General features: G+C 40.3%; 1 protein-coding gene across 1 annotated transcript in view; it reads left to right on the forward strand.

The window, feature by feature from the left end:
• Positions 1–21,791, forward strand: part of PDE1C (phosphodiesterase 1C) — a 485,677-nt gene that overhangs the window by 98,496 nt on the left and 365,390 nt on the right. Inside the window, exon 3 of the mRNA XM_069461523.1 lies at positions 17,968–18,139. Within this exon, the coding sequence (XP_069317624.1) occupies positions 17,968–18,139 (172 nt within the window). The remainder of the gene's footprint in view (positions 1–17,967; positions 18,140–21,791) is intronic.

Here is a 21,791-nt window from a genome sequence, read left to right on the forward strand (position 1 = left end):
AGATATGCTGTAAGTATAAAATACACACTTGATTTTGAAAAAAAACAAAAGAATATAAAAATATTTTAATATATTTTATATTAAATACATGTTCAAACAACAATATTTTGGACTTATTGGCCAAAAGAACATTGTTAAATTATTTTTGCTTCTGTTCACTTTAATAAACATAGCTACTAGGAAATTTAAAATTATACATGTGGCTTGTATCTGTTCTATAGGACAATGTTGTTCTAGATTATAAATTATGTTAAAGACCTATTGAGCACCAAAACCAAGTAAATATATCTTTAAGTCTAAATATTTATGGGGCATAAAATTAGAAAACAAAATGTAATGTGAAATAGCATTCTTTTTTTTTTTTTTTTTTTTTTTGAGACGGAGTCTCACTCTGTTGCCCGGGCTAGAGTGAGTGCCGTGGCGTCAGTCTAGCTCACAGCAACCTCAAACTCCTGGGCTTAAGCGATCCTACTGCCTCAGCCTCCCGAGTAGCTGGGACTACAGGCATGCGCCACCATGCCCGGCTAATTTTTTGTATATATATATTTTAGTTGTCCATATAATTTCTTTCTATTTTTAGTAGAGACGGGGTCTCACTCTTGCTCAGGCTGGTCTTGAACTCCTGACCTCGAGCAATCCACCCGCCTTGGCCTCCCAGAGTGCTAGGATTACAGGCGTGAGCCACTGCGCCCGGCCAAGAAATAGCATTCTTATCAGTGAAACATCTTAATGTTAAAATAACAATTTAGCAAAACAATCTAAAAATTCACACAATATCAGTAAAATGAATAGAGGGAAGGGGAGAGAGGGGAAAGGTAATCTCGTCTTATACAGGTAGTAGTCACATTATGTTATTGATTTTGATAAAAAGACAAGAGAAGCAGAACGTAAGAATATATAATTTTAAATTTAAGGGTAACTATTAGCTGGGGGTGGTGGTATGCACCTATAATCCCAGCTATTCGGGAGGCTGAGGTGGGAGGATCACTTGAGCCCAGCAATTTGGGGCCAGCCTGAGAGACATAGGGAGAACCTGTTATAAAAGAGAGAGGGTGGGGTTGGAGGTGGAGTGGAGGGAGGCAGTGGGGGGGGGTTGGTGGTGAGAAAACAATCATAGTTTCCCAATCTGGGTTAAAAACATTACAGCTATATCAGCTATGTATCATTTCAAGAGGTAAAACTAAAACAAAAAATGATAGATGAGAATGTTTTAGGTAAGTACAAAGAAAAAGGAGATAGCTTTGCCAGTATTCACTTTATAAAAAGCAGAATTCAAGGAATAAAGAGCAAAGTGAGTAATTTTCTATTGATAAATGATGTCACAGGGAACCTTTAACTCTACATCTTGTATTCTACATGTAGAGATGGTCCTTTTCTTCAAATTAAGTGTCCATGAAATAGTTGCAAAAATTACCACGACTTGGATGACAAAAAATTAGATTAGGTCAAGATTGGATTACATAGAACATAATCTCTGACTATATTGTTATAATGTTACTACATTATGGTCATATAATATGTAATATGATTACATTAATTAATTACATGTTACATGACCATCCATATAATGACCATATTGTTACCTAGAAAATTTTTTAAAAAGTAGAGAAAGAAAGAAGAAAAGCTTAAATGACAATCACCATAAAAAATAACCATTTGGAATTTTTTTTAAAAAATAGACAACTTTATGGTCAAAAAGGAAATGAAAATTGCCACTGCAGTCTTAGAATGTAGATGCAGGGAGAAGCTGACATGTCAAAACTGGTGGAATGTAGCCAAAGCCATTGATACAAATTCTCTGATTTAAAAAAAAAAATTAGGGAAAAAAAGTGGAAGACTAATCTATTGAAAGTAGAGGAATGAAAATATCAAAGCTAAAAGCAAAAACAAATGAATTAGAAATTAAAGATGTAGTAGAGTTTATAAATTCAAGAGATACCTCTTTGAAAATGCAATGAAATTAACAACTCTCTAGAATAGCACTGTCCAGCAAAACTTGCTATGATGATGAAATGTTCTATGTTGGCACGGTCCAATCCGGTAACTACTAGTCATGTGTGTCTGCTAAGCATTGAAATGAGCTAGTGCAACTAAAGAAATAAATTTTAAATTTTATTCAACTTTAATTAATCTAAATTTAAATTACCACACATGACTAATAGCTATCAGATTGGACAGAAGAGCTCTAGAAAGTAGTCAGAGAAGAAAATAAGTAAATAAATACTCAACACTAGTAATATATAGATGGAGATTCAAATAGAAAATATATAGAAATTTATGCTAGCAGATTTGAATATCTCTACAAAATGGCAAGTTTTGAGAAAAAGACTGGCTTTAAAAGAAGTAGATAAGCTGAGTACAACAATAACAAAGGAAGACTGAAAAATTTGTGAAATAATTACTTTGCTAAAAAGACTTTTAATCTCAAGAGTTTTATAGGCAATTTTATTCAAAATTGGGGAACAGACTATCCCTGTGATAAGGACTACATAAAAGAAGAAACTAAAGGCTAATCTCCTTTATGAATATAATTGCAAAAAGCCTTAAATAGAATACTTAGCAGTAAAAATCTCTATGTATACTACAATAACAATACAACATGACCTAATAGAACTTGTTTGAGTAATGCAAGTTGGCTTTACTGTTAAGAAGTTTTCACTGTATGATCCAGAGGTCATACAGACTGTCCCTTCAAGACCTATATAAGATTTGTCTCAAACCTCCATTGCACATCCAATTTCAGTCTCTAAAGTTTCTGTGAATTTTTCAGGGGTTTCTCTTCATTACTTCTGGCTACCATTTTCTTAAGCTGTTGAATTTTTTTTTTTTACTACACTTTGTATCTTGCACATGTTGATTTACTTTTACCCAGCCAACAAGCAAAAGAGGAGATACAGTCTATTCTTCATAATTTCTGAATCTTGCCCCCAGTATCACTTTCATAAAGTAGGAAGTATGCAAGAATTTTATGGTTCTGGAGGGCTGGTAACATAATTCCATATAGCATTTAACTTAAACATGAAGCCAGGTGTATATGTTCTTTGAAAGTGCTTCACTTATTTCTGCTTAAGTTTTTTGCTCCATTTGTGTTGCTCTAACAAAATATCTGAGACCTGGCAACTTATAAAGAACAGAAATTTATTTCTCACTGTTTTGGAGGCTTCCAAGATGGCACTTCGTTGCTGCACCCTCTGGAGGGGAAGAACAGTCTGTCCTCACCCAGAGGAAAGAGTGGAAGGGGTGAAAAAGGGACCGTACTCTGCCTGTCAAGTCCTTTTATAAGGACATAGAATCCCATTTGTGAGAGTGGTGCCCTCATGACTCAGTCACCTCCTAAAGGCCACACTTCTTAATACTGTTGCATTGGGGATTAAATTTCAACATGAATTTTGGAGGAAACAAAAACATTCAAATCCTAGCATTCTGCCCCTGCGCCCCCCAAATTCAAGTCTTTCTCACATACAAAATACAGTCATTCCATTTCAATAGTCCCCAAGTTCTTAACTTCTTCCAGCACCACCTTGAAAGTCCAAAGTCCAGAATCTCATCTAAATATCATCTAGATCAGATATGGGTGAGACTCAAAGGTTATGTTTCTTACTGAGGCAAATTGCTCTCCAGCTGTGAACTTGTGAAATCAAACAAATTATGTGCTTCCAAAATACAGTGGTAGAACAGGCATAGGATAGACATTCCCATTCCCAAACAGGCAAGAAGAAAGGGGTAACAGGTCCCAAGTAAGTCCGAAACCCAACAAGGCCAACAACAGTAAATCTTGAGGCTTGCAAATAATCTTCTTTGACTCCATGTCAAATGCAGGGAGCAGAAACTTAATACTGTTGCATTGGGGATTAATGCCCTGGGCAGTGAGCCCCGAGGTCCTATGGGTGCCCTGGGCCCCTCCCTTGAAACCATTCTGCCCACAAGACCTGCCCACAGGTACCCTGGACCTGTGAGGGGAGGGACAGCCTCAAAGATTTCCAAAATGCCTTAGGTGTCATCCTCCCACTGTCTTGATGAGTAGCATGTGGCCTCCTTCTATGTCTTTACTCATCTCTTCATCAAAAAGATACCTGGCTACACCCTTAGTCCTCTCTCCTAAACATTCTTTTTTGTTCTTTACATGGCCAGGCTGAGAATTTTCCAAATCTTTATATTCTGCTTCCATTTTAATTATAAATTCTATCTTTACTAATTTCTTTTCTTCTTGCATTTTACTATAAGCAGTTAAGAGGAATCATGCAGCGCCCTAAACACTTTGCTGCTTAGAGATTTCTTCTGACAAGTATCCTATTTCCTTACTCTTAAATTCTGCCTTCCACAAAGTACTAGGACATGGACATAATTCAACCAAGTTCTTTGTCACTTTGTACTGAGGATGGCCTTTCCTCCAGTTTCCAATGAGTATTCCTCGTTTCTGTCTGAGACCTCGTCAGAGTGACCTTTCCTGTCCGTATTTCTACCAACATTCCGTTCATGACCATTTAGATAATCTTTGAGACGGAGGCTCTCTCTACAGCTCTCTTCCTCTGAGCCGTCACTAGATTCACCCTTAATGCTCCATTCATGGCAATTCAGCCTTTTTCCAGCATTCACTTCAAAACTGTTACAGCGTCTACCCATTACCCAGTTCCAAGGCTGCTTCCACGTTGTTAGTCATTTGTTATAGAAAAAAACTCCATTTCTCTGGTACCAATTTCTTAGTCTCTTTGTACTGCTATAACAATATATCTAAAACTGGGTAATTTATAAAAACCAGAAATTTATTTCTCACCGTTCTGGAGACTGAGTGTCCAAGATCAAGGTGCAGGTGGGTAAAGTGTCTGATGAGAGCCTAGCGTCTGCCTTCCAAGGTGGCGCCTGGCTGCTGCGTCCTCTGGAGGGGAGGAACGCTGAGTGCTCCCGGGGTGGAAGGGACAAAAGGGGACCACACTCCTTTCTTCAAGCCCTTTTATAAGGGCACCTAATCCCATTCCTGAGGGCAGAGCCCTCAAGACTCAGTCTCCTCCTAAAGCCACACCTTTTAATACTGTTGCATTGGGAATTTACTAATACAGTTTAATCTGGCAAGATAACTTAGAAATATATCCTAATGTCCTTGAGAATTTAGAATACATCATCACAGCTCAAACTGGATTTTCACATTTTGATGGGGGATCCCTCTTGCCCCCCCCCATGTGTATGATACAGAGTTAAATTTTCAAATCTTTTTTAAATTGCGGGAGACAGAATTCCTGAAAAGTTTCTGAAACCAACAATTAGTATATTGAAAACAACAAACAGTATCTATGTGACTGACATAAGATATTCGAAGTGTCATTGATACTTTATTTTTTGTACTATCATTATTGTTTTGTTTTAGCGAGCATCAAGCTGTTTATCTGGGATTTATTACTATGTTCATTCTTGATTCCTGTGTACCCCAGCCCCAATTTTTCTACCCACTGGGAATTTTAGGAGCCTTACTTTCCCAGAGGGGGAGGAAAGCTACGGACCCATGTCACAGATACTTTGAGAACCATTGAGAGTTTCCAGTAATGTTTTTCCCTCTCCTTTATGGAGAATAAAACCTCTTCCTTTCTCTGAGCTTTGCAGGACTCTAAATTTTCAGCTTTCTGCCATTATCCTCTTTGTGTGTTCTCATACAGAACTGAACTGATAAGTCACTTGTCAGATTTAAATGGAATTAGCACATCACCTTGGGCTACCCCGCCAGCAGTTTATCAGGCTGCCACCATTAGCCACTCTACAAAATGGATCTGTAGTTATTTCTGATTTAGATTCTTCTCATCTCATTTTCTTGCTTTCTTGTCTTTTCTCAACCCATTAAGTTCACCTTGTATTATTTATCCTCCCCTACATTCTGAATTTCCTTCTTGAAAGGAAACTGCAAACTGCTTCATGCAAGCGACTAAGTCAAGTCAGGACTCTTCCTTAGTTGTGATAAGGTGAATCTTACTTCTTATGTAAAAGGTTGTCTGTTTCATATTCAAAAATGTAGGACACTCTGCTTGCTCTACACTTATGTGTATGTTTATTTGCTCATTAATAAAGTAATAAACACAGTGCAAGTATCACACAGAGCCCTGGATTAGGAGAATGAGAAGTTTGGGTTCAAAGCAATCTGTTGTTGTCTAACTCTGTGATCTAGGTTATTTGATCTCTTGGTGTCTTAATGTCTGAATGTTCAATAATGTTTCAGTAATACTTACTCTGAAGGGGCGGTTTGATGATTAAGTAGGCTAACACAGGTGAAGGCATCATGGCGCGCTCCTAGCAAGTACTGAACAAATGTTCGTTACATCCAAATCTGAGCACTTGTTCTCTTGATGAGCTCGGTGGTACAAATGCTGCTACCAGAGTTTATGAGCCTGGAGGATTTATACTCAGTCTGGAGGGTTTATGGGGTACATGAAAAGTTGTCTTTGTGAAGAGAAGGGAGAGGATTTATGGCGGGCACAAAGGGTAACAGGAAAGGAGAATGTAAAAGGCACTGAATGAGCATCAGGAAGGAGGCAAAGGAGCGAGGAAAGCAGGGTGGGGTGGGGCTGGGAGGGAGAAGCAGGGAGATGGAGGGGGCTGCACGCGCTTGCTCAGTGTCTGCACCTGAGCCTCATTATTTTTGGTACCCTGAAGGCTTAGTTTACCTACGATTTCCCTCTTGGGGTTTTTGATATTATTGAGAAAGACCTGTGTGACTCTATCTGTTTCTGTATTTTTGTCTCTATTTAGTCAGAAACATTTCATGCTTTTAAAATCGGCTTAAAAATAAATCAGAGCAGGGGAATTTTTACTTTTCATTTTGTCAGAGCAGACCTTTCCAGTGCCCCTGGGGAGTATTCTGCCCACGTTTGTGGAGAATCAGAGGAAGAGTTCTTTTCCACTCGCTCAGAGTTCAAAGAGGTGAGGATTTGCTCCAAAAAACCCCAACCAACTCGAGTTGGAGTGAGCCGTGGCAGAGGCCCATTGCGATCCTTCTAAGGCAGGAATGAGTAGCAGGTGGGATTCTGGCTGCATTTTCTAGGATACAAAACTGGTGGATACCCTATATATTGGGCACCTCTTGGGCCTGGCTTCACCTCCTCTTGGCCCTAGTTTTAAGCTCCAGCTGCACTATTTTCTCTCAGTTTCTGCCCCGGGATTCTCTGAGGATGTGGGAATTGCCGCACAGTCATGGCAAACCCAGGGGGGCTGGGAAGAACACCCTATGTGGTTACCCTCATTGGGGGATGAGAGCCCATGAGAGCCCACACATAAGTGCTCCCTCTTCCATTCTTCAGGGGGATAATTCTGAGCGTCATCCCCAGCTCCTCTGAGGCTCCTCTTAGAACCCAGCTGCAGTTGCCCTGATAGGTTTTATTATCATTTAGGTATAGTAAGGCCCACAGATCAGATGACAGCCATTGTAAAGACAGTCTGTTATACTCATAGATCTCAAGAGAAGGGGGCACATCATGCCAGGGGGCCACACAGGGAAGCACTGGGGTTGTCACAAGGCAGGAGTGGGCACTGTGGGGAAAAGCATTACTCTGGTTTCCGCAGGAAGGGATGGGTGAGCCAGGGCAAACAGCGTAGGATTGGCTAGTTCAGATAATTTCAGTGGCCCTGGGGTGATTAGGGCAGATGGATAGTGGGCAGGAGGGTGAAAGCCCTGTAGGGAGGTGGTTGGGGTGTGGACTCTGGATTGGTTGGTTTGTATTTGAAAAGCAAAGCACACCCCTGGGAGGAGGGCTCTTCCTGAGGCGGTGGAGGGGACAGGCGAGGCAGGAGGCTAAGACAAGGTGACTCAGGCATATTATTGGGTTGTCTGGAACAAGGCTTGTCGAGCATATGCATGTAGGCAGGTGTTGGAGCATGAAGTTTACAGAGCTAGAGACATGGTTAATCCACCCACAGGGATGGCAACTCAATATTGCACCTGTGTTTTGGCTTTGCCTTGTTATTCCCTGATTTAATCTCCTTGTCCTCCTCTCCTGCTTCTTGGAATCACTTCCAAAATAAACTACTTGCTGCAAGCCCTTGTCTCAGGGTCTGCTTTTCAGAAGGAAACTCAGTCAAGACCGTATATTGGAAGCCATTCACAGTGGGCTGAGAAAGTCCCCATTTCTGTGTGCACAGTGGTATTCTTTGTTCACTCTTCTTAGTGTGTTTCCTGTGATATATTTTTTACTTAAAATTGTTGAAACTATTCTTACTCACCTTTCGCCTTAAAGTGCTATTTTTATTTTTTGAAGAATAGTCTATAATTTATTAATTTATTCAGCAAACACTCTCTCCTGCAAACATTCAGGGCCAGCTGAATATAATCATGAGTTCATGCTGATAGTTCTAGTTCAAATCTAGCACCACAGGGTTCTTCTTCACCTTCTTTCATTGCTTATTTTATTTTCTTTCTTGGGAAGTAAGAGCTCTAGTTCCCCACATCTTTACTGTAGTTGCTTGTTTGCTCTATTCTACAATATTCCTAATATAGTTTAGAATTACTACTTTATGATTACCACCACCAACAAACCTACTAAGGGAAGTTCAAGATTTTCTACTGTTTGTGTGCACACGTGCATGCCTTGAGTTGATCTAAGAATGAACCGTAGGGGTACTGTATTCAGAAGATATTTAAATTAAGATTGCTTTCATTATGGTTATGTTACTAATATGATACATACTTAGGTTTGTTTTTATTTATATTCAATTTAAGGATTTAAAATTTTTTATTGATTTTTTTATTAATAAAAATTTTTGAATGTTAAAACATTATATCATTCAAAAGTAAAAACTGTATACAAATGTGAAGTCTTTCTTGTATGTGTAATCTGTCCTCACTATGCCCAACCTATCTCCTGTACGTAAGCATTCTCATGGGTTCTGGTTCTTTCTTCTTTGTCTTTTTGCAAAAATAAGCAAATATATTTCTCTTTGTTTCTTACCTAAGATATAGCCTAATATAGTCTTATGCATGTTGCTTTTACCCCGCTTATAATCTATCTTGGAAATCACTCCTTATCAGTTTATAGACATCTTTATCTTTGGGATGTTAGTCAATGGCATGGTAGTCCATTATATGAATGCACCAGAGTTAATTCAAGTGGCCACTGGAAGTAGTTAGGCTAATTATAGGAGAGTTTCTCAGGGGAGTGCTGGGGGCTGCATGAGGACTTTGGTATTGCTAAAGGATAATTTTTTAAAAATTCCTACAAATACAAAGTGAACATGTATCAAAGATCTTATTTAACTCACTGATTGATGAAGAAGCCAGTAAGATGTGTCCAAATAATTTGGAGGAAAATCCTAAGAACAGAGAAATATATAACCCATTAGGAATATGGAAATGAATTTGCTTAGATGGAAAACTGGCAAGACTCATCGGTATCTACAGGGCAGTAATTGCATTCCATGGGACACAATTTACATTTCTTTAGAAAAGAATGATTTGTGTTACTCTCAGTTTTCTCTAATCTGCAGTATTGTAAAGTGGTTCCAAGGTAATGAAAAGTAGAGATAACCCAGATGGGTGAGCTAGACAGGATATAAACTAAACTTTTTAAAAATACATTTCAAAGACTTTAACCATTTTTTTGGACAATGTTTATGGAGGGGATGAAGTGGGGGTTAGGGGACAACTGATTCAGTCTTCCAAAGATTGGCTCTGCTTTAAATAAGTCAGCAGCTGCCTTGTCTTTTTCTGCCTTTCAAAGCATCTTGAGGGCAAGGACAGTACAGTAAAGGTTTCTGTAAGTCTTGAAGCATCCGGCACAGAGCCGGGAGGTGCTTGGCACTGTGCCAGAGTCCCGGGGGCACAAATGTAAATCCCCTTCTATTGATCATTGCCACCAATCATCCCCCGGGCATAACCAGCATTCTTACACCTTTTCATTTTGTATTGTGTTGTTCACGGGAAGCAGGTTATTGTCTATAATTTACCTCCTGAAAGAGATTAAAAGAGAAATAAGGAAAATTCTCACAATGCCCATGTTCTGCCAGCTTCCTGGACCTCTCTGGGATTTGTGCCTGATGGCCAGGTTACAGGGGAGCTCTTATAATGAGATCCTCGTGGATGGAGCCCCCGTTCTCCTTAGTTACAGTGTGTATCAAATGGGATAATGTCTGGGACACCCCAGGATGGGAATGGGGCTTTGCTATTTCTCTTCTTTAAAAGTTTTGTTATTGTTGTAGTTTTCTCATTATTGTTTGAGTTTGGCAGGAAGGGTAGTTTTTTTTTTTTGTTTATGTCATCATGCTGTGAAAATTTTTGTTATCCCTGTCATGATAGAAGTGCTTACTGAAATGTAGTATTCTCATTTTACTCACGTGGTCATCATCTGCATGCTTTCTGCTTATGAATATGGGGAAGATCTTTTGTCTGTATTTTCTGTCTTGAAACACAACTTTTCAGAACATGATTCAACCATGGCCCACAGGGGGGTTCTGGCTCCAGCATTTTCTAATGGTATCACAGTCTACTCTGCTGCCCAAACAGAAACATCAATCTCCTTTGACATTTCTCTCTTCTTTATCTTCTACATCCAGTCAGTCACCAAGTGCTATTGATTCTACTGGGTTATCTCTCAAAACCACCCTTTTCTCTCTGTCTTCCCTATCACTGGCCTTTTCCAGACCCCTCAGTTCCTCATGGCTGGTTTGCCTTCTAGCTCATCATCCAAGTTCTAGGATCATGCACACCCCGCAAGTGGAACATCTTCTGTATCCCTAGTTTCCAACATTTTCTTGAACAAAGATACCCTTCCCTTTTTAAGTTAAAAAAACAAAACATGGAAATCAAGTAGGTGGGCGGGGGAGGAAGGGATGGGTGAATTCACACCTGACGGGTAGGTACAATGCACACTATCTGGGTGAAGAACTTTGACTCAGACTATACAAAACTAAATTATGTAAGCAAAACGTGTGTACCCCTGTAATATTCTGAAATAATAAAAAAAAAAAAATCATGAGCCACTCCATGATAGTAATTGTTCTCTGGGTCCTGAAAGAGAAACCTGGGCCATTTCCATTTGTTGTTTTCCAGAATATTAAAAAAAAAAAAAAATAACAAAATAAACTATAAAAAATTGTGACATGTTTTAACTGCTCGTATTTAACAAATTAATAATTCTGACAGGAGAAAAGTATATAAGATAATTATGCCTTTCACAAGATAATTGGAGAATTTATTAAAATATCAATTTCTAGTGCCTTACAGATGCCAGAGTTTGGATATGGGGAATACCTTTATATTATGTGATAAGCATATATGTATCACTTAGGAATACAGTTGGCTGCAAGCAACTGAAGACCTAAGAGTGTAATAAGATATTTAGATAGGTATTTAATTTTCTCATATCAAAAAGTCTGTTCAACTGTGCTGTCAGGGACCCAGGTTCTTTCAATCTTTGTACTCATCTACATCTAAGATAGAGGCTTTTGTCATGATGTTTGTCATCTCTTGGTCACAAGATGGCTGCTATAGCTCCAGCACCATGTCTACCTTTCAGCAAGAAGAAGAAAGAAGGGAAAAGGGGGAAAAGAGGGAAAGGCAAAGTTTAAAGCAACAAAAATTCTTTTCTCCTATTGAATATTTACTTTTTTAATTCAGGAAGAGACTCTAGCCTCAGGAGTTTCCTCCTATATTTCACTGGCCAGAATTAGACCGTTCGACCATGCTACCATGCTTATTGGCCATAATCATAACACATAGTTAGCCGCAGCAGTAAAGGAGGCTGGGAAATTCAGTACAGGCATACCTCATTTTACTGTGCTTCATGGTATTGTGCTTTGGAGATACTGCATTTTTTACAAGTTGAAAGTTTGTGGCAACCCTGTGTTGAGCAAATCTGTCAGCACCATTGTTCCAATAGCATGTGCTCACTTTGTGTCTCTCTGTCACATTTTGGTAATTCTGACAACTTTTTCATTATTAGTTTATCTGTTATGATGGTCTGTGATCAGTGACCTTTAATGATACTACTGCAATTGTTTTGGGGTGTCAGGCACCACACCCATAGAAGACAGCAAACTTTATTGATAAATGATGTGGGTGTTCTGACTGTTCCACTCACTCTCTCTCTCTTCTCAGGCCTCACTATTCCCTGGGACATGACAATGTTGAAATTAGGCCAATTAATAACCCTACGCTGGCTTTTAAGGGTTCATGTGAAATGATTAAGTTTAGTGAGTGAGGCAAGTTAAAAGCTGAGATAGGGTAAAAGCTAGGCCTCTTACACAAACAGTTAGCCAAGTTGTGAATGCAAAGGAAAAGTTCTTAAAGGAAATTAGAAGAAGGACTACTCCAGTGAACACATTAATAAGAAAGCTATTTATTGGCAGTAAATAGCCTTATTGCTGATATGGAGAAAATCTGAGTGGTCTAGAGAGAAGATCAAACCAGCCATAACATTCCTTTAAGCCAAAGCCTAATCCAGAGCAAGGCTCTTTTTCTTTAATTCTCTGTAGGCTGAGAGAGGTGAGGAAGCTGCAGAAGAAAAGTTGGAAGCTAGCAGAAGTTGGTTCATGAGGTTTAAGGAAAGAAGCTGTGTTCATAACATAAAAGTGCAAAATGAAGCAGCAATGTAGAAGCTAAGGCAAGTTATCCAGTTATCGAAGATCATTGATGAAGGTGGCCAGGCTAAACAACAGATTTTCAGTGTGAACAAAACAGCCTTATGCGGGAAGAAGATGCCATTTAGGACTTTCATAGGGATAGAGAGTCAATGCCTGGCTTCAAAGTTTCAAAGGGCAGGGTGACTCTCTTGTTAGGGGCTAATGCAGTTGGTGACTTTAAGTTGAAGCCAATGCTCATTGGCCATTCTGAAAATCCTAGAGTCTTTAAGAATTATACTAAATCTACTCTGCCTGTGCTCTATAGATGGAACAATAAAGCCTGGATGACAGCATATCTGTTTACAGCATGGTTTATGGAATATTTTAAGCCCCCTGTTGAGACATACTACTAAAAAAAAAGGAGCTTCTTTTCAAAGTATCACTGCTCATTGACAGTGCACCTGCTCACCCAAGAGCTCTGATGGAGATGTATAAGGAGATTGTATTGCTAACACAACATTCATTCTGCAGCCCATGGATCAAGGACTAATTTTTGACTCTTAAGTCTTATTATTTAAGAAGTACATTTCGAATCCTAGCACGTTGGGCAGCTCAGGCAGGAGAATTGCAAGAGATCCCTTCTCTACAAAAAATTTTAAAAATGAAAAACCTAGTTGGATCTGGTGGCACATGCCTGTAGTCCTAGTTGCTTGGATGGCTGAGGCGGGAGGATCCCTTGAGTCCAGGAGTTCTAAGCTGCAATGAGCTATGACGGTGTCACTGCACTCCAGCCTGGGTGACAGAGAGAGAGCCTGTCTCTAAATAAGAAAAAACAAATAATAAAAAGATACCATTTTGTAAGGCGATACCTGCCATAGATAGTGATTCCTCTGATGGATCTGAGCAAAGTAAATTGAAAACCTTCTGGAAAGGATTCACCACTCTTGATGCCATTAAGAATATTTGTGATCCATGGGAGGAAGTCAAAATATCATCATTCTCAGAAATTTGGAAGAAGTTGATTTCAACCCTTAAGGATGACTTTGAAGGGTCCAAGACTTTGGTGGAGGAAGTCACTGCAGATTTGATAGAAATAGCAAGAGAATCATAATTAGAAATGGAGCCTGAAGATGTGACTGAATTGCTGCAATCTTACAATAAGACGTGAACAAATTAGAAATTGATTCTTATAAATGAGCAAAGAAAGTGGTTTCTTGAGATGGGATCTCCTCCTAGTAAAGATGCTGTGAACATTGTTGAAAAGACAATGAAGGATTTAGAATATTACATAAACTTAGTTGATAAAGCAGCAGGAGGGTTGGAGAGGATTGACTCCAATTTTGAAAGAAGTTCTATTGTGGGTAAAATGCTGTCAAACAGCATCCCATGATACAGAGAAATCTTTTGTGAAAGGAAGAATCATTGTTGTCTTATTTTAAGAAACTGCCACAGCTACTCCAGCCTTCAGCAACCACCACCCTGATCAGTCAGCAGCTATCCGCATCAAGGCAAGACCCTCCACCAGCAAAAAGATTACAACTTGCTGAAGGCTGAGATGATCATTAGCATTTTTTAGCAATAAAATATTTTTATTAAGATATGTACATTTTTTAGATATAATGCTATTGCACACTTAATAGACTACAGTGTCATGTTAAGTATAACCTTTTTTTTTTTTTTTTTTTTTTTTGAGACAGAGTCTCACTCTGTTGCCCGGGCTAGAGTGAGTGCCGTGGCGTCAGCCTAGCTCACAGCAACCTCAAACTCCTGGACTTAAGCGATCCTACTGCCTCAGCCTCCCGAGTAGCTGGGACTACAGGCATGTGCCACCATGCCTGGCTAATTTTTTGTATATATATATTTTAGTTGTCCATATAATTTCTTTCTATTTTTAGTGGAGACGGGGTCTCGCTCTTGCTCAGGCTGGTCTCGAACTCCTGACCTCGAGCGATCCACCCGCCTCGGCCTCCCAGAGTGCTAGGATTACAGGCGTGAGCCACCGCGCCCGGCCTTAAGTATAACCTTTATATGCACTGGGAAACCAAAATATTTGTATGACTCACTTTATTGTGATATTGGCTTTATTGCGGTGGTCTGGAATGGAACACACGCCATCTCCGAGGTGTGCATGTGGATTGTTTTCTAGCTTTTTTACAAGAGGAAGGCAAGTGAAAGGGGAGTTGGGAATGGATATTGAGTGAATCCTACTTGTAGCTTCTACTGCAATCTTCTTTTAAACTTGTCAGTGTGTCTTTGCAGCTGTTGTTCCATCTTTTGGAGGTGTCATCCGCTGCCCATTTGGGACCCCTCATGCAGAGGTGGCTTGCATCTCACGATCCTTCTGATTCACAGCCTTGAGAAAATGCTGAAAAATCTATTATGAATTCATCAATGCTTTTAAATGAGTTTGTAGTGTTATTAATCACATCTACATGTTTTTAAAAATATTAATCCCATATTTATGTGTAAGATGTTATTTCACCTGCAGATAAAATGCCTGGCACCCATGGGTTCACGGAGCCCTCCCCGCTGCTCCACATGGGTCCCTGCTCTGCAGCACGCCAGTCTCCTTTCTGAAACACAGATAAGGCTGTGTCACAACAACCTTGCTCAAAAATCTTTCATTTGTATTTTGCCTATAGGAGAGACTCTAAAATGATTAGCGTTCTATTCAAGGCACTTTGCAACCGGCCTAATTAGCCTGTGACCTTCTCCGTGGACACTGTCCCTTCTCACTGGTCTCCAGCTTCAGTAAGCGGCTTTGTTATGCCTCTGAGCCTTTGCACACGCTGTGTGGGCTGATAGTTCTTCCCTCTCTTCCCCACCTGCTGAAGAGCTGCTCATGCTTTAGATCATCTCAGATGTCAGGTTCTCTGTGAGCTCTCCCCAGGGCCTGGAGGTGGAGCAGGTAAGCCCTCCTCTGGCTCCCATGGCGCTTTGTTTGCCCCCTACAGTTATGGTGCGTTGCCCATTCACTGTGATTGCTTATGGTTTTTCTTGGGAATCAATCTCATTCATCTTTCTATTTCTAGGGCCAAGAACAGAACCTGGCACACTGAGGGAATTCAATATGTGTTTATCGAATGAATACATGAAGGAATGAAGGGGAATGTGCAGGGAGTTTATTGCACGGCCTTCACTTAGATCAAATTTAAGAAAACAGGCTGCTGCTCTTTTTCTTCCTCCTAGAACCAGACTTTTATTAACATAGAACAGATCTTCATTAACATAGAACCAGGCCTTCATTAATAGAACCAGATCTTATTAAGATATACAAGGGCTATCTGGAAAGTATCCAGCCATTGTTTATGTAACGAGAATAGTTTGTGCAACATATTACATGGCTGGATGCTTTCCGGACAGTCCTTTTATGTTTAGGGCTTTAAAAGAAAAAAAAAAAGCTGTTTTGTATTTCAGGGGTTTGAGGGATTTGTTTCCTGATACTGATGTGCTTTCATTTTCTCTTGATTGACAGAAAAGTAGTTTGGGTGGACACTTATCAGGGGGCGGGGGGTGGTCAGTCATGGCATGGGCATTCAAAGGGTTGTTTCCTGGCCTATGGGTGTCCTTGCTGTAGGCTCAGGGAACTGCATAAGGAGCTCCCCGTTGGGGGTGAAGTGCTTTCGATCTTAGTGGTGCAACAAAGCAGAGTGATTTCTTCTGTGGGAGGTCGCAGATGGCTGGTCAGGGTCTTGGGGAGGCATTCCCATGTGCACACAAATCTGTTCTCTACTTGCCTATCCCATGCACAGTGTGTGTCGGCTGGCACTGCTTCTCACTCCTCCACACACATACCTCGGGCCTCATAAAGAGCCTTTGTGTGAATCAGAAAAGCCCAACTCCCTCTGCATGGGCACAGCTCCACGGGTGCATGGCTTGGCAACCTGACAACGTCTCTGTGCAGAGGTAAAATCTTTCTTTTACCTGGGCAAAGCATAACCAGCACAAGCACATGGCAATTGGCTAATGTTAATACCCTCTGACTCTACTTAAAAAAAATTTCTCATAAGCTTCTTTTGTAATATTTATTAGTTCATTTATTATTTGTGATTTATTATTTTTATTTATTTACTTTTATTTTTATAAATTTTTGAGAAAATTTTTAGAAATTTTTATTTTAGAAGATTTACAGAACAATTGCAAAGATGCTAATATAAAGAGATCTCATGTGCCCCACACCCAATTTCCTCTATGATTAACTTACATTAGCATGGTACATTTGTAACAATTAATGAACTAATATCAATACGTTATTATTAGCTAACATTCATGCATTATTCAGACTTCTTTAGTTTTTACCCAGAATCCTTTTTAAGTTCCGGGATCCTGTCTAGGACACCACATTATAGTTAGTCATCATGTCTTCTTAGGCTCTTCTGGGCTGTGACAGTGGCCAGGAGTGTGAAAGCCCTATGAGGGAGGTGATTGGGGGTATGGACTCTGTGCTAGTTGGTTTGTATTTGAAAAGTGCACCCCTGAGAGGAGGACTCTTCTTGAAGGGTTGGGGTTGGGGAGATGAGGTCACAAGGGAGACAGGAGGCCAAGGCAGGGTGACTCAGGCATATTATCAAATTGTCCAGAACTATTAATAGCTGTGTCCGGCATATGCGTGTTGGGCAGATGTTAAATCTCGAACTTTACAGAAGCTAGAAACATGCTTAATACACGGGGGTTATGTGTTTTGGGGAAGGAGGCCACGGAGCTGGAGTGTCATTTTCATCACATCATGTCAAGGGTACATACTATCCACACTACTTATCACTGTTGATGTTGGCCTGATCACGTGGCTGATCAGGCTCTACTTTTGTAGACACCATTTCCACTTGATGCCTACCCTTAACATTTATCTCATATATCTGAAGTGTTTATAGAGTAGGATATCAATAAGCATGCAGCGTACTTTTCGTTGGGTCTTGATACGGCAGAAGAATCAACCTGTGGATGGTGAGTTCTAGTTCTTGGAGGTGGGGCCCTCTTTGGGGTGGATGTCTCCATAGAATGGAGTCTTGAAACGTGGGCCTCAAGCAAGCTGAGATCATGGGGGAGACTCATGTCTGAACCTCCTCACTGTTCTGTAAAGTGCTAGTGCTGTGTATACTTCCAACTGCTGAATAGACATCTGAGTAGATGCCTGTGGCTCTGTCAAGAGTTTGGGGCTGTTCATCACCACCGAGATGAGAGAAGATGTATCCATGATACTTATCGATGAGTCAAAATACTCAGAGTGTTAGCCTATTTTCTGCATGTAAATGTGAAAATTCCTGGTTACTCCATAAGTTGCTTTACCAGTACCTTCTGGAGCCGTCTGATGTTGGTGGAGATGATGAGAAATACATGAATTTCTCTGCTCTGCTTTGGAAAATCCTGAGTTGCGGAAGGCAGGACACGGAGTCGGTTGGTGATTTATCTGCACATCTTTTTTTCCTCATGCCTCAGGGTCTAAGTCGCAGAACTGCCTGTGGAACTCCCTCATCGATGGGCTCACCGGGAATGTCAAGGAGAAGCCACGGCCAACGATTGTCCATGACCCCCGACCGCCGGAGGAAATCCTAGCGGATGAATTGCCGCAGCTGGATAGCCCGGAAGCCTTGGTGAAGACATCCTTCAGGTTTGGTGGATTGCAACACAGTTCGTTCCTTCTTATTTGCTTGTGGAGTTGTTTCAGTCCAGTTGGATGCATAGTCAGCGTGGCCAGAAAATTATCTCATTCCTTTGCACTGAGTAAATTAGAATTGACGGAGGAAGGTTGGAATCAATGCTAGCTGGACTTCTGGCTGGATTTCCTGAATGCAGTGAAGATTGTATCGGTGGTTAATTTGCTGTAGGTATTTAATTGGTATTGGCATTTAAATGCTGAGGCAAAGGATTGACTGATGTTGGCAATTTGAACTGGATTAATGAGTCTTTTGCTTCAAAGGAGGATGAGGCATTCAGATAAGGGTGCAGAGAAAAGCATGTGGTAGGAATAAACTCAGCCCTGTGTCTTGAGTCTCTTGCTGGGGAAAGGTTTCCAGTTGTAAGAGATGTAGGAGCTGCTGCTGGCAGAAATGAAGCGAGAATCTTCTCGTATGGTTTTCCAGGTGGCTGTTTACTCTGTTCTTGTTCGTTGTTTATAGTCTTGCATCTTCCTGCAAAGGCCTTTTATTTACCTCTGGTATTGTACTCTATTTTCATTATAACTCTGTCTCTTACCTTCTCACCTGTATTAAAAAAAAATCAATCTGGGTATGAATGTGGTGTAAAAAGGTGATTTTTTTTTTTTCTGAATGGGTCTTTCAAACTCACTTTTGAAACAGTACTACAGGTATCGGAAATCAAGATTTAATCATTTTCCAGCTTGCCTTCTGCCTCTCCTTTCTTCCTGTTACCTTAATTTAACTTCTTTCACTTTGTCTCCTACTATACACTTTCATATGCTCCACATGGTTAGCAGAACATATAAACCTTGTTTTCCTCCCCCCATAAACAATTCAGACAACTCTTGGAATTCATGAAATGTATTTGAAAAATGTGCTCTCTTTTGTATCTAGGTAATGTGTGTAATCACTCAGTAAAAGCCATTTCATTGTGTGAAGGTTCTTAGTGTAGATTGAATTATAGATGAGTTCTGAAAAGGAATGATGAATAGGAGTTTGGATTTCTTCATACAATGTGACGGATACACTGGCCAGACAAGAAATGCAGGCAAATGTTTTTCTTATTCATACTAAGGGTTCGGTTATTGCATTGTGAGGTTTTGAATAAAATAAAACCCACTTACCTAGAGAGAAGTACATCGTATGAACCTGCAGTTCTCAGCAAGTGACCATGGTGGAACAGGGGATGGTGAATGGCTCTTGGTCTATGTGTTCTTACCCTGGAGCATCTCTTATCGAGTCAGTCCTGTCACACACAGTGTTTTCATAGCTACTCCTTCCACCCCAAACCAGGCTCATCATCTTCCTCCATGAACAGGTAAAGAGTTACTCTCATGAAAAGAGCATCTTATTTGCTTGTCTAACTCCATTACCATCATCCATTCTCTCTGCATGGCCTTCATGCTCCTTAATAGAGAGAATGTACTGATGCTCGTGAACTTTATTTGATCTAGTTGTATCATGTGTCAACATCAACGTCTTGGTTCCTGAAAGAGATTAAATGACAATTTTTTTTAAAGTCAGGATTTATTTCTGGATCCTTATGCTACTTCATGCAGTAGGAAGGACACAGCAGGTACAAATATGCCAGCCCTTTAGCAATTGAGGCTAGAAATCCATTGGCATTGGTTATTTATTTATTGGTATCCTTAATACATCTGTGTGCTATTTTGGAACCTTCCTTTCTTTGGAAAGGCAAATCATTGATTTCAATGGCAAGGCTAGATGGTAAATATTCTCTCATGCAGTTGTCCTTAACTGTGGTAGGCATGATCAGCTGTGAGATTTGTTGTGCATAATTTACTACAAGGAAAGTACTCAAGTGTGGGAACAGTTTACTTATCAATTAATAAATCAGAGCAGAATTAAGGTTACCTTGGTAACCTTAATTTGTTTTCAATATGCCTTTTGGATCGCAAAGAAAAGAAAGAACTATAGTGGGATTTTATTTTATTTTATTTTTTTTATGTATCGTATTCTTTTTTTTTTTTTTTATTTCATCTTGTTATGGGGGATACAGAATTGCAGGTTACATACGTTGCTCCTGTACCGCCTTTCCCCCCAAGTCAGAGCTCCAGGCGTGTCTGTTCCCCAGGTTATAGTGGGATTTTAAATAATGCTTATAGGAGTGTATCATTTGTGTGTTCTTCCCCTCACCTCACCACCATGTCACTCAAGAAGTGAAAAAAACCTGAAAATTGCTGACTCATGTTAGCTACCTAGGAGAAAGGTGCATCATATTCTTACATTTTTTAAATGAAGCGGTACATCGATGATCAGAGCTCTCAGTCCTTAAGGTAACTCTTTTCACCACCAAGGAGTACAGTCTTCCCTCTACTGAGGTTGAGGTGTTGGGTTCTCTCTGACTCTGAGATCCAGAGCTTCTCAGCCACCCTGCTATGCATATCTGTGTGTGTGTGTACATGTACACACACACAATTAGGGGATCTGCACATGTGATTGTTAACCTCCTGCCCCTCTCAGTGTTGGAGGGTCTTGTTTGCTGAGAAGGAGCACACGGTTCCCGTGAATTGGTGCTGTCTGTTCTCTTACAGCTCTTCTGTAGGGCCATTACTGTTGAGTGATTGCTCAATAAGGGTAAGTGATAGCTTTGCTTACTCTCTTCTCGTTCTCCCTAGTCATACTTGGAGGGCATTTGGGATCTAGGGCCATGAGATATGGTCATCAGCCCTTATTATCAAACAAGATTTCAATTACAATTACAACCAAATGCACCAAATTATCAGGAATACAGTCCCTGACACTGTCCCCTCTCGTCCCTCTCTTGGCTGGGCAGTGGTGATGAGGCAGATGCTCCATGTCTTGGAGCAGACAGTTCAGCAGAGTCTCGGGAGGAAGGGCCAGAGCTTGAAGGAAAGGTCTTCTCATGCTGGTCCAGGTTCAAATCCCAGCCATTACTGCCAGAAAGTAACACGGTTTAGCGCTCTATCGTGCTAAGGGCTTTAGTCTTCACTCTTCATGAAAGGGACGTTCTCAGTTACCCTGGTGGGAGAATTTGACTTCTGATAGTGGCTGCGCTGGGTTTTAGTTCCAATGCTATTACCACTGGCAAACTGCTTCATCTCTTCAAACCTCTCTATTCTCTCCCCACCAGCTTTATGAAGGTGTAATAGACAAATAAAAATTGTACATATTTACAATGTACAACATGATGTTTTGATACATGTATACATTGCAAAATGATTAAATCAAGCTAATTAACATATCTATTACCTCACATAACATCATTTCTTTGTGGTGAAACTGTTTTCTTAATTGTCACAACTAAGGTTGGACTAAAACAGTGGTTCTGACAGTTCAAACTTGAGTGTGCATCACAATCACCTGGAGGGCTTCTTACACCAGATTGTTGGACTCACTCTCCGGGCTGGGTGGGGCCCGAGAATGTGCTTTTCTAATGAGCTTCAGGCGATGCAAATGCTGCTGGTCCAAGGACCACATGTGGATCACCACTGGACTCGGTGAGATTTAATATGCCTTTGAACTCAAAAATATATTTTGCTATGTTAATCTGAGTAGGTCACTTACCTAATCTGGCCTCCGTTTTTTAATCTTTGGAATGAGGATACAGAGACCCACTTCTCAGGGTTATTGGGAGGATTT

Source organism: Eulemur rufifrons, chromosome 29 (genome assembly GCF_041146395.1).
Source record: "Eulemur rufifrons isolate Redbay chromosome 29, OSU_ERuf_1, whole genome shotgun sequence".
NCBI classification, from domain to species: domain Eukaryota; kingdom Metazoa; phylum Chordata; class Mammalia; order Primates; family Lemuridae; genus Eulemur; species Eulemur rufifrons.